This window comes from Cynocephalus volans, chromosome 6, assembly GCF_027409185.1.
Source record: "Cynocephalus volans isolate mCynVol1 chromosome 6, mCynVol1.pri, whole genome shotgun sequence".
NCBI lineage: Eukaryota > Metazoa > Chordata > Mammalia > Dermoptera > Cynocephalidae > Cynocephalus > Cynocephalus volans.
In genome coordinates this window covers 44,206,522-44,219,945 of record NC_084465.1, presented here as the reverse complement: position 1 = coordinate 44,219,945, position 13,424 = coordinate 44,206,522, and the positions used below count along the sequence as shown (strand labels likewise).

The window sequence follows — 13,424 nt, the reverse complement described above, 5'->3', positions numbered from 1 at the left end:
AGAGTACTGGACACAAGTTTCTTTTCATTATCTTCTTTCTTCCTTTCAGAACAAAAGCATCCTTAATTCCTAATTTACCAAAAATGCCATAAATCAGTGCATGATGTTCAAGGAGAGCCATATAGACACATTAAGCTTCTATTATTCAGAGCTACTACACCAGCCATAAAAAAAATAGTTATTAAACAAGCATCGTTTGTAGTTTTACTGGGGAAAACTCAATTTACTTCTGTTTTTCTTCCTATAAAGCTTCATTATTTGCTGGAACATAATACTATTCAGCCATCTGTGATAGGCTAATATTGATTTCCACATCTTCAATAGTACATTTAAATCAACAGACTTTAAAATGTTTAATTTCTAGTGACTCAATGGAATTTTTTTTTTTTGCTAATACCAAAAAGTTATTTGTAACGAATTAGGGTGTTTTGACATTTCATAACATAGTCTCTAGACGTGAAGAGGAATTATCATTTAAATATTTTGCAGGGAGAGAAGTTCATGATTGTACCTCAGACTTCTCTGCAGTATCAATACAAGTTAAGAGGCCTTGCACCCTACTTACCAGTACAAAAATGACCATGTTGTGAGCAGGACACACTTCTCAACACGTGTTTGATCCTCCCATACCTAGTTCCTCCCTGGGGCCAAGCAGTCTGTTTCCTCCAAACACTTGGAATTCCCCTCAACAAGGAGAGCCACAAACTAAACAAAATCAAATTATGTGAAGTGCATTATAAAGGAGGTTGCATTTTGCTGGTAGGGTCACCATGTGTTACGGTGTGTCTTGGCAGTCCCAGTTTATGTCAATTATCTCAGTGTAATGATTAATATCATCCTCTTTCACTCTCAAAAGTGTCCAACTTCAGGTGATAAACCGTATGGTCACTGACACAATTGGGAACTAAAAAGACTATTCACTTGCTTTTTTGAGGTAACTACCTACATAGAGCCCAGATTGCAAATGTTTGTAAAGTATATCTTTCCAAGTAAGAGGAGAACGGATTCTAGGCTTCGTTTCTGGCTGGGCAGGGAAGATCTGTGAAACAAATACAAGTACCCAATACAAAATTCTGATGCCTTGGCAATTTCAGTTGTGGTTGACTCATGTTGCTGCAGTTTAATGCTTAAAATTCATTTTACGCTCTTCTACAACAGTGTTTCTGTATGAGTCATAACAAGTTAATAAGCAAAAGCAAATAACTATGAAAAATATTTTGGTGGAACTCATGGGTCTGTCTAAACATTACTTTCATTAGCTTTTCACTGTTCAGTGTTATAGGTGATCATACCCATTTGGGTCAACAAATAATTAGACCCCTAGCTAACAAATCCAGAGAATCAAGCAATTGCTTTGTGATTTGAATCAATGTTGACATCAATACAGAAAGTTCAGACCCCAAAAGTCTCCTCTTTTACAATCTTACAAATATTTGGCTGAATTATCTGAAAAAAAGCTTCAATTCTACCTTTCACCTTGTCAATATAATCATAATGACTGTAATTGTAAATAATGTGACTACTTTTACCTGAATCACTGAAAATAAATCAAAATAGCTATCATGCATGTCATAAACAAGGACACTTAGCTACTTTCACAAGAAGCTAGACAATAATTTATGGAGAGATAAGTACTTTGACCAGTTCTTTGGGTCAGATTGACCCCCTTTAGTCTACTCTCTACACAGCAGAGTGATCGTTTAAAAATGCCAATCACATCGTATCACTCAGTGAGTGGTTCAAAAGCCTCCACTGGCTTGTCATACTACTAAAATAAATTCAAAGACCTTCCTATAACCCACAGGTGCTGTAAACCTCTCACGTCTAACCTCTTACCTTAATTTCCCTCCTTTTGTAAGGTCCAGCCATGCTGGCTTCTTGCAACTCCTTGAACTTAGCTAATACATATCCGTCAGGTTTGCATTTGTTATTCCTTTAGTTTTAACTCCTTCCCCTAGATACTAGTATGCCTCGTATCCCTCCATCCCTTATTACTGACTCTGTTCAAATATCTTCTTCCTCTTCTTCTTACAGAGGTTTTCAGTGAACATCTTACCTAAAATAGCACCCCGACCCCCTCCACTCTCTACTCCTTTTCCTACTTTATTTTTTGTTCATAGCACCCATGACATTGCATTATATATTATATATTTGTTTGTTTATTCTGTTCCCAACCATTAGAAGGTAAGCACCATGAAGGCAAGGACTTTGTCTCTTTCGATAGCTTGTATATCTCTAGCATCTAGACCAGTGTTCATTTAAAGAATGGTACTAAGGTTTAAAGTGTGAGTGACCTGATTAAATGTAATATGACCTGATTATTTAAAACTAATTTCAAAATTTGTGTTGAAATGTCTTAACTTCTGAATCTGAAGTCCACAACTTCTCTATTGCACATGACCTTTAAATCAATTTCCTCTGAAAAGGGTATTTCATGCAGTGTTGATAACAATGTAAATATATACAAAACTCTTGGGAGGGAAATTTGGCAGCATATATTAGAACTAAAAATAATAACCACAACAACAACATATCTTGACCCAATATTTGCACTTCTATCTATCTATTCAACAAAAATAAACACATGTGTACAAAGGTATGTGTGCAAGGATGTTCAATATAGAATTTTAAAATTTACAAGCTTGTGTTATTTCTGGAATGTAAACAAAATTTTTTTAGTTTAAGAAATGTTTACATTGTGTAATGATAAATTTAAAAAAGCAAAACCAAAAACAATACAGAACTATGAAATAAGGAAAACTATTTATAATTAATCTGGTCTCTAGATATTAAAAAATAAAAATAAAAATAAAAAAGTTTATCTTCCCCATAGAATAATGTCAAAGCAACTACTAAGGGGAGGGCAGATGAAGGTTTTATTGAACTGAGGTGTTGGGAAAATGGAACAATTTGGTCAGGCTCCCCTGCCTCAGAGCTTGTTTAGGGGTGGTTTGGAAAACACTGTGTGGGTGGAGTGAGTGGCCTGCATGGCGCCGCTTTGGCTGGTGTTTACTGCCTCGGGCGCCCACCCTGCATGGCCATGTTTTTTGAGACCTGCAGTTTCCAAGGACCGCGTGGCCAGTTGCCTAGCTTATAGACCTGCCTGAAGGGGTCTGGTGACCCAGCCTGGAGTGGAGGGGTCTGGTGACCCAGCGTGGCATGTGAAGGGTTTGTGACCCAGCCTGTGAACAGGCTTGAGGGGTCTGGGAGCTCCAGATCCAGCCCTAGCTCAACCATTGACCCTGTCGGTGCAGGATTACCAGCAGGTAAAAGAGCCGTGACAACTAGCGTGGTCACCTAGCTTTACAATTGGTGTCACAAACAGGATTAAGAGCTAGACAATTGGCGCTGTGAGGATTCCAGGCCTCACAGTACCCCTTGTCATAGCCGGACATGAGATTTTGAAAAGTAATGCTAAGCAAAGCAAAAACTGCAATGCCCCATTCTGGAGTGCCTCACATTATCTGTCATACATATGAGCCCCCTCCAACAGGTTCTTTATAACTGCAGGGTGAGTACCAGGTGACTGGTCTATCTAATCACAACTGACTGGACTAGGGAAGGGCACCTACCCCAAAGGCAGCCAATCAATTGGTTGACCAGCAGTCTGTCACGTGGAAAGGTCCTAGATCTATACCTCAAAGGGGCACACTCAAGATTTTTCTCAGGTAGTTTAGACATGAGGCACACCCAAGGAAGTCAGCAGCTGGCAGTGGGGCAAAAGCCAACTGAAACACAGAGAAGACAGGCAAAGGCAATGCCAGTGGGCAGAAGGCACAAGTGACAGAAACCGGAAGTCCTGCTGCACCACTGTCCCTGTTGTTCAGTGAGGCTAGGCCCGTCCTTGGCCCCTACTGCTCCTATTTCTCCAGGTACCTTTAAAATAAGTGCTCTTCAGACTGTATTTCACTATATTTCTGTTTTTTGCAACTTGAAAGAATGTGATTAACTGAACATTAAATAGAGGGTTGGATTAAGCCTTTAAAGGGCCTAACCTCTGAAAAGATTATGATTCCTTCTCTAACCTCTAAGTATGTGTAATTCAAAATTAAAATAGTACTAAAACCTACAGTGAATGTAACTAAATCCTAAAAAGAATTTTTTCTTTGACCATTTCATGAAATATTAAATTCTTTCCAAGAAAATTTTTTTGGTGACCTACATTTGTGTTTAGCTTGTCTGCTAGATGATCCAGTAATATCCGAGGTAAAGGTGGAACTGGAAAGTCTACATCACACACCACAGCGCACCTTGCCTGTCACAAGTCAGGCCACCATTACTTTTTGTGGTAAACAGAATATTTTACATTTTTTTTTTTACTGGCATTTTAAAGATAGGTCACAGAGAAAAGAAGTGCATCACTAAATAATATACGATTACCTAAACATCCTTTAACATTTTACAACACTGTTAGAAAATCATAGCAGGAATATATTGCATTGATTTAAAGCCCAGGAAGTCCAGAATCTTAGCTATTGAAGTTTCAAAGGAATAAAAATTTTAATTTTCTTTAAAAATACCAAATTCTGAAAACTGATTATTTTCTAATCAATTATCAAATAGTTTTTGAGGCCACACAATAGGAGAGTCTTGAGCATATGTACTCCCATTCTTTATGTTATTCACTGCTCAATGACAGAGGTGTGGTAAAGGGGGACAGATGGGGCCATGTGTCCCTGGTGTCAATTTTGCATGCATGGGCTGCAGCAGTGGGGAAAGAGCTTGAAACCTATTACATTGTCTAACTCTCTTTCCCTCAATTCCCAGCCCTGTACCATTAACCCTCAATCTAGTTCTGGCTCTGCTCTGTGAACCCAATATTTACATGGACTGAAGACAGCAAAAATCTGGACCTTTTCTCAGAAAAGTCTGTTGTAGGATTTCTGATTGCACAGAGCTTTTTATGTCTGACCAAGCTCTGCAATCTCACATTGTTGACTTTTCATCTAGTGACCAATAATGATACATCTGAATTAAAAGCTGTGTTCTCTTTGGATTATAGTGTAAAATAGATCCCTTGACATTCCTCATCCTATAGATTACTTTACATAGATAAAAGTTTTGTCTGCTGTATTAACTAATTCTTTTGGTTTTCTTTTACATAGCTTCATTGAGATGTAATCCATATTAACATACAATTTACCCCTTTAAAATGTACAACTCAATGTTTTAATATATTCACAGAATTGTGCAACCATCACCCCAATCTAATTTTAGAACATTTTCATACTCCTCTCTCCCACCAAAAAAACTTGCACTGGTTATAGCAGTAAATCCTATTCCCCCTCCTCCATATGGAGGACTAGTGGTATGAGAACCACTAGTCTATTTCTGTTTCTATGAATTTGCCTCTTCTGGACAATTCATATAAATGGAATCATATAATACGCAGTCTTTTGTGACTGGCTTCTTTCACTTAGCCTAATGTTTTCAAGGTTTGCTGACTCATTCTTTGAATGAGATTTGCATTATATCCACATACAGTTCTCCAAATACTAAAAATATATTTTGGATATTTATGGATGGATAGCATATGGTTTTCCAAATGTACTGCTCTTCCCAGTTTCCCACAGAAATCAGAAGGCTGGATAGGCTCTTAAATTAAAAAAAAAAAAAAGTCATCAGGTTCTTATTTAGAACGCATATCCTACAGGAAATGTAAACCATGCTCTTTTGTACTAATACACTTACTCCTGACTACAATCGCAGCATTATACACACACGCATCCTCTCCAATATGCTCATTCCACTCAAAGAATAAAACTCAAGGACTTTATAACTCAAAATATAAACAATCCATTACAAAATGGGCAAATAATTTGAACAGACCAAGAAGATATATGAATGGCAAGTAAGCCCATGGACAGATGCTCATCAACATCACTAGCCTTCAGAGAAACACAAATCAGAACAATGAGATTTTACTTCATCCCCTAGAATGGCTACAATCAAAAATATTCGCAATGCCAAGTGCTATCAAGGATGTAAAGAAACTGAAACGCTTGAATATTGCTGGTGGGACGTAAAATGATACAGCCACTTTCTAAAGTAGTTTGGCAGTCTCTTAAAAGTTAATCATACACTTACCATAATACTCAGCATCCCTAGGTATACAACCTATAGAAATGATAACATATTTTCACCCAAAGACACACATGTCTATAGTCTTTACAAAAATGCCCTTACACATGTTACTCATAATATCTCCAAACTTGGAACAATCCTAATGTCCATCAGTGTGTGAATGGATAAACAAAATGTGGTAGGTCCATACAATGAAATATACTCAGCAATAAAATGAACAACAGATAACATACAAAACACAGAAAGACCTAAAAAACATTATGCTAAGTGAAAGAAACCAGACACCAGAGACAACATATTCTATAATTCCATTTAAATAAAATTTCTAGCAAAAGGCTAAACTACAGAGACAAAAAGCTGACCCGTGGTTGACTGGGACTGGGAGTGGAAGTGAAGTTGAGTGTGAATGGACATGAGAGAACTTTTGGAGGTAATAGAAGGGTTCAAAAACTAGATTTTGGTGAAGGTTGCATAACTGTATAAATTTACACTAAAACTCGCTGAACTGTTTATTTAAAAATGTGTGAATTATATGATATATATATACACACACACACATATATGTATGTATACAAATATGTACATGTATATGTATATATAAATTATACCTCAATAAATCTTGAAGAAGAAAAAAAGACCAAATGTTTTTTAATATAAACCATGCAAACCACACCTCAGTACTCAATAGCTCCATTGATATTATGGAGGCTACTAACGAGCAGTTAATCCTGACCTGAAAGCTTCTGCCATACATTCCTACATAAGTAAGTCCTCAAATTGTTTGGTCACAGGACTCCTTTACGCTCTTAAAAATAACTGGGGATCCCCAAAATCTTTTGTTTATGTGGATACTACCTACTATTTACCATATTAGAAATTAAAGTGAGGAATTTTAAAAAATATTGATTGATTGATTCAATTTAAAATAACAACAAACACATATACTAATAAGAAAACTCTATTTTTAATGAAAAATATGGTTATTTTCCCAAACAAAGGAAACGTAGTGAGAAGAGTGGCATTTTTTACAGTTTCACACATCTTTTACATCTGGTTCAATAGCAGACATCTGGATTCTCATATGTGCTCCTGCATTCAATCTATTGCAATATCACACCTCTGGAAAATTCCACTGTACACTCATAAGGGAATGAGAGTAAAAAGGCAAATAAAAACTTAGTATTATTAAGAAAGTAGTTGATCACATAGACTGCCAAAAACGATCTGGAGGACCCCCTTGGGACCTTCAAGCCATCCTTTTAGAACTGCTAGCCTAGATTCTGCCCTAAAACTGACTGAGGCTCATTTTAGTGAGATTGCTTACTCTGTATAATTAATACAGATACTTTATGATCAAGCTTTTCAGGAAAACAGGATCAGAACACTTTATGAATATAGTTTTCAAAGCATTTCAGCTACCACATTGTATAGACCTGGCTATTACTTATTTAAAGAAGAAAACAATCAAAATGAGACATATCATGCCACATAAATATTTATTTGCTGAATCTCAATCATTGTTCTTGATGTATCAGCAAGGAGAATAAATAAGACATACTACGCATCATTTAAACACCTGATTGTTACAATATTATCACCTAAAGCTTGTATTCCTGTCTCTGATTCAGACGTTTCTATTTTACATCAATTTCCAGTTTTCCCTCATCTCTCTGATTATAAAAGATTTCTCTTAGTTTCTGTATTTGCTTCTAAAATAATAAAATGTTCTTGAATTTTTCTAAAATGAATCTTGACACCATAGTCTTAAAATAACTGTGCTAATTTTAACATCTGAAAAATAATGATTTAATGGTCATTTTAGAGTATGTGATTAATTTGTTAAATTAATATTTATTTCCCCTGTGCTTTACAATTAAAGAATAAGATGATCCGTAAATTTTTGTATGCCTTATATCCTAAAATTGTTAATGATGCTCACTAAACATGTGCCAGCTCATTTGGAATATCTCCAAAGCTTTGGCCCTCTTTGAATTGAGATGTACTTCCCATGAAATATGATTTAAAACAAAACAAAAATCTAGATCTTTAAAACTTAAAAACAACAGTTTAAGTACTTACCTGACAATATCTCCTTCAAGAGCAATCACTCTCTTAATGATCTTCTGTTCTGGGTTTTTAGGAGACCTAGAATAATAAGATAAGGTTATGTCTCTCTTGTTTTAAGAAAATAAAAAGAAATTCAATAACAAAACAGGCTATAATAAAATCATTACAGAATCCGCTGTATCCATGACATGATATCAGTCCTACTTAGGTCCCAAGTGGTATGAAATTACTATTGAAGTAATTCTCATTTTAAACCTTCGGGGGAAACGAAGCCATGCTGACATTTACAAAAATAAAAGAATACAGAGGAATAAGGAATTTTATTAATAAGAGATAAAGTTCATTAGTAAAATTATTGTTATTAAAGATAAGTTATTATAAGAAAGAGAATCCATACATAAGAAAATGACTAGACATTTCTTTTAAATGATAGGAGTTTGATTTAAATCCTCAAGAAAACCCTAAAAATTAAATATTTTTTAATTTTAAAAATTAGAGAATTCTTTTCCATTACATTCTGCTTTAGCCATTTGACAATTATAGAATTCCTAATGCTAAAACACGGCTACCGTTAGTTTCAAGAAATTGACAGGTTCTGATATACTTTAGCAAACGTCACTTATATTAAGCTACTTGACTATGGTAAATTTTTACTTGAAGTAATACAATTTACTCTAAATAAATCCCTGCCTGTCCTGGTATCCATACCCTGCATACTTCCTTCCCACAGTGGCATAGGAGGTCAAGAGAGTATAGCAAAAGCGATGGCAGATCATTTTGGGGATTATGCTTTAAAACAGATCTGCACTTCTACCTTGGGCTCTCCCTTTTCCTCTTCTTCCTCTACTTTCCTCCCTCTCCCTCTTCCCTTTTCCTCCTCCCTTCCTCTTTCCCTGTCTCAAGTCACCTCCTGGATCACTCTGGGGGAAGCCATATCTGTCCTGGGTGGCCCTAAGGAGAGACTCAAGTGATAAGAACCTCAGGTCTGCTAACTGTCCCATGAGTGAGCTCAGAAGCAGATGGTGCTGCCCCAGGCAAGCCTCCAGAGACTGCAGCTCTGGTGGGCAGCTTGACTGCAGCTTCATGAGAGACCCAAAGCCAGAACCACACAGCTTAAGCTGCTTCTGGTTTCCTGATCCTGATAATGTGTGAAATAAAAAATATTTGTTGTTTTAAGCTGCAGGATATTGTGGTAATTTGTTACGCAGCAATGGATAACTCAATCTTACTATGGCTAATTTTCTGCCAATAACATTTAATGTCTTTTGATTTAACAGACCCGTTTCAAGGAACATCTCATATATCACATAAATGATTTAAAATGCATTTGAAAATCATGGATAGATAAGAATACTTTCAATTCTAGTCACATGTTGAATTAAACTACTTTTTACAAGGAATGTAAATGCACCAAAACTAAAAAGATTAAATATATTCAAAATGTATACTTCAAAGGAAATATGCAGTTTCAGTAAGATTTATATTTCGTGATGTCTTGCAAAGAAAATGAAATCATGTAAACTAATTGCATCTACTTGTGACAATTAGTTTCATAGTTTCTCACTAACTTAATTATTAATACTCTTTATTTGAAAAGGATGTTTGATCAGAGTTTTGACTGGCCTCTCCCTTTCATTAAATTGAGTAAACATACATTTCCATAACTTTAACATCATCAGTGTACAGCTAGACTGAAGGATCTGGACATATTCAAGCTGATAGAATTTGGGTCCTCTGTATATGGCTACTTATAGGCCTTTTAGAAATTGCTCCTCCCATGTCTTTCTGTTTGGTTAACTAGAAATCTATAAAACAATATTCAGCCTCAGCGGTCACCAAAGAATTGCATATTAAAACATTTTCTTACTATACCGACAAAGATGTACCAATACTACTACTAATAATAAAAATAAAATGCTGTTGAGGACTGGGCATATAAACTGTGTGGTCATATAACATGTCTTTCTGTAAGGCAGTGTAAAGATTTTATATTCTTTTTAAGATAATAATTATTATTTCCAGGAATTTATCCTAATAAAATGATTATGGATGAATGCAAAATTTTAGCTACATGGACATTTAAAGCAGTGTTCTCTATTTTAAAAAATTCAACAGAAGGAGATTGGTTAAATAAATTATAGTCTACCCACATAATGAAATACTTTACAGTCATTAAAAATTACATTATAGAAGAATATTTAATAATATAGAAATAACAACAGAATATATGGATTAAAAATACAAGTTAAACATGCTATTTGTTCCATGAATTTATCTATAACTACAGAAAGAAAAATGAAAGAAAAATGTGCATCCAATTTTACTAAGAAAGGATCACTCTAGATTTTTGGTCCAGATTACTGGGACAGCCTTCAGCCAATGACAACAGTTTATGTCATATGATATTACCTGATAAAAAAATGCTCCAAGACAGGAGTAAGACCTGAACTAATTACCAAGTTTTTCACCTAATACTGAGGTGGGATTAACTTTAATGAAATAATATAAAAAGCAACTCTTCTCAGCATAAAAAAATTTTATACCAGCAATCTTTAAGCTTTTGAGTTGCTTTAAAAGTATTTTATATTTTTAAATAACCTATATTTTAAGATCATGAGGCAAAATAGACTATGCAAAGTGAGCTATCTATGTAATTAAAATCTTATGAATTACTACTTCAAACATACCTATAAATTTTAATGTACTGTTAAACTCATGAATCTAATCAAATTATTCAAAATGAAAAAAAAGCTATTACTAACATTAATTCCATTACTGCTTAAAATCTATATCTATATTTTAATCATTATGCCGCTGAATGCATTACTTTGATGTAAGTAGAAGAGGTAGGAGAGTTATTACAAATTTATAGCATGAAAGTTATTAAACTCTTTGTCTTAATTTTCTTGGCCACTTGCCTATCTCCTAGAAAATGTGAAAAATAACAAGTGAAGGACTATGCCTTACTTTAGGAATACAATGTATGCTGCCTAATAAATACTCAAATTTACATTTAAATTTGTAAATTTAGTGTTTTCATAATAAGCAGTGTTTCTCAATATTTATTTCTGGGACTTGAATTTTAAACATTATGTTTTATGCTTATGATTTAATTAGGCAATAATTCTCCTTGGCTTGGACAGTGAGCTTAGAATTGTCTCTGTGCTGCATGGGTCTTAACAGATCTACTTGGAATGGCAGAATATAAGACTCTAACTACAATGGTTGTGGGAAAGGGAGCTGGGTCCAGTGTAAACATGATAGGATTTCCATAAGATGATGGTCAATGTTCTTGTGAATTTCACCGCCTATCTGGATAGAAATGTTACCATGTTATCCTATGGCAGGCCAAACAGAGCCATGCCTTAGGTCTCTGCAATTGATCTCGTGGTCTTTTCTGTCTTAATTTTGACCCTGTCCAGAGCCTTGGGAAAATACTTTGGCATACTCAGGAGAAGCCCCTTGCGTCTTGGGAAAAAAAATATTAGCATGTGTCATCCCCAACCCCCAACACCCACTCCAGATCCCACCTCATCTTGATGTCACATGGACACGTTATACCCGGGTCTGGGCATTATTACTCTTGTCCCACTTATGGTAAAATTCTGAAATCTCCCTCTGTGAATTGGGTAGATTTTTATATTTACTTGGTTCAGAATTGGCCTAGATTATCACAGAGTTAATCTCAGGATTACAAGTCACCTTAGCCATAGCCTAATAATGAGCATGGATCCCTCAAAATTACAACCATTTATTGGACACTAATTACATTGCATATATCGCAGTGAGGTCTAAATCTTAATGCTCTATTAATGAGGTAAAAGTACGAACTAAAATTCAGGGGATGCCTTATATTAGATAAGCTACTATTCACTGTCCTAAAGAATGGTCATGTACTACACCACATGACATGAAATCATCATAATTTTAAAAATGCAAGTTTTGCTGTTGTTTTAACCAAAATAAGAAGAATGAAAAGCCTATTCAACAGTTATAAAAAGTCATATAAAATGATAGCTTCCCTCCTCCTTTCTCATCTAAATTTTGGAAAATGTTGCCAGGGTTTGACAGGGTTTTCATAGTGGTTGGAGCTAGAAAAGGCTTTGGAGTATTATCTAGCCCTTTCTATGCTACTTTTAATCTTCCCCGTTCTCCATGACCTCAGTTCTCCACTTGGTGACCACATGATGGTCCTCCTTGTGTCCTGCAAATACATGAACTGGAGTAAAACGGAAATGGAGTCTGCCATTAATATCCGCCTCTGCCATAAGCGAGTTGCTGACTGTAGGCAAGCTGCATAACCAATCTTGGTCTCATTTTCAGAAAGATAAGATTAGATCAGAGGTTCTAAAACCAGAAGTGAGACAATCAAATCTGGCTTACAGAAATATTTTGTTTTAGTCCATCCATTTGTTTTTTGTTTTATTTTAAATCTTCAGCTAGCCAAGCAAACAGGAGATTTCATATAAAAATTCTAATTTCTTGTTCCTCTTGAAAAAATAGAGAGCTCTGGCAACACTGGGCCCATATTCTTGCACAAAAAGAAGTCTGGAGGAGCTGAGAAGCAGACACTGAGGATTTGCCTCCAACCCACCAGCTTCTTTCACAAATGTCTAGTGCCTGATAGCATCTGAGTTTGAGGAAGGACCTCTAGAAATCTTGAAGACTTCTTCTACCGATAGCATCATATAACTAGTGAGAGAACATATATAACAGATCTATCAGGGATTCTAGCACATACTAGGTACTCAACCAATTTTATTCATCCCTTCCTAAAATAAATTCCTAAAGGAGATCGATTAACTGGGTCTAAGACAATTGTTACCGTCCCTTTTTCAGACTTACGTAGATAAACTATTTTTTTAAACCCTTTAATAAAAAGAATTAGATTCTGTTACTTGGAGGGCAAGAAAAGCATTTTAGAGGTTGTCAGATTTTATTACATAATTAACTAAAGAAGCATCAAAACTAAATATAATGGGATTCATAGTGAAAAGTCACAGGTTAGTTTAAAATTAGATTGTTATTGTCTGCAAAATCAAGTAAAAATGAGTAACTCTCAGTGTTGGATTCTGTATACTTGCTTCGTGGTCAGTAATGTGAACTTTGTGCATGCAGCCCCACTTTAAATTATTTTTAAAATTGAATACTATTTTATTAATTAGTACTCTCAAAACTTTTTACTTAAGTCAGTATTTCAACTACATTTCCCCCCTTGCTGACTTTTCTCTGTATTATGTGAATCTTTTAAATTTAAACAAGAGAAACTGTAG

The 13,424-nt window shown here is 35.3% G+C and overlaps 1 protein-coding gene across 7 annotated transcripts in view; it reads right to left on the bottom strand.

Moving 5' to 3' along the window:
• Positions 1–13,424, bottom strand: part of IMMP2L (inner mitochondrial membrane peptidase subunit 2) — an 896,337-nt gene that overhangs the window by 287,254 nt on the left and 595,659 nt on the right. For all 7 annotated transcript variants that reach the window (XM_063100446.1, XM_063100444.1, XM_063100443.1 and 4 more), the window contains one exon: positions 8,164–8,229. In XM_063100446.1, coding sequence (XP_062956516.1) covers positions 8,164–8,229 — 66 coding nt within the window. The remainder of the gene's footprint in view (positions 1–8,163; positions 8,230–13,424) is intronic.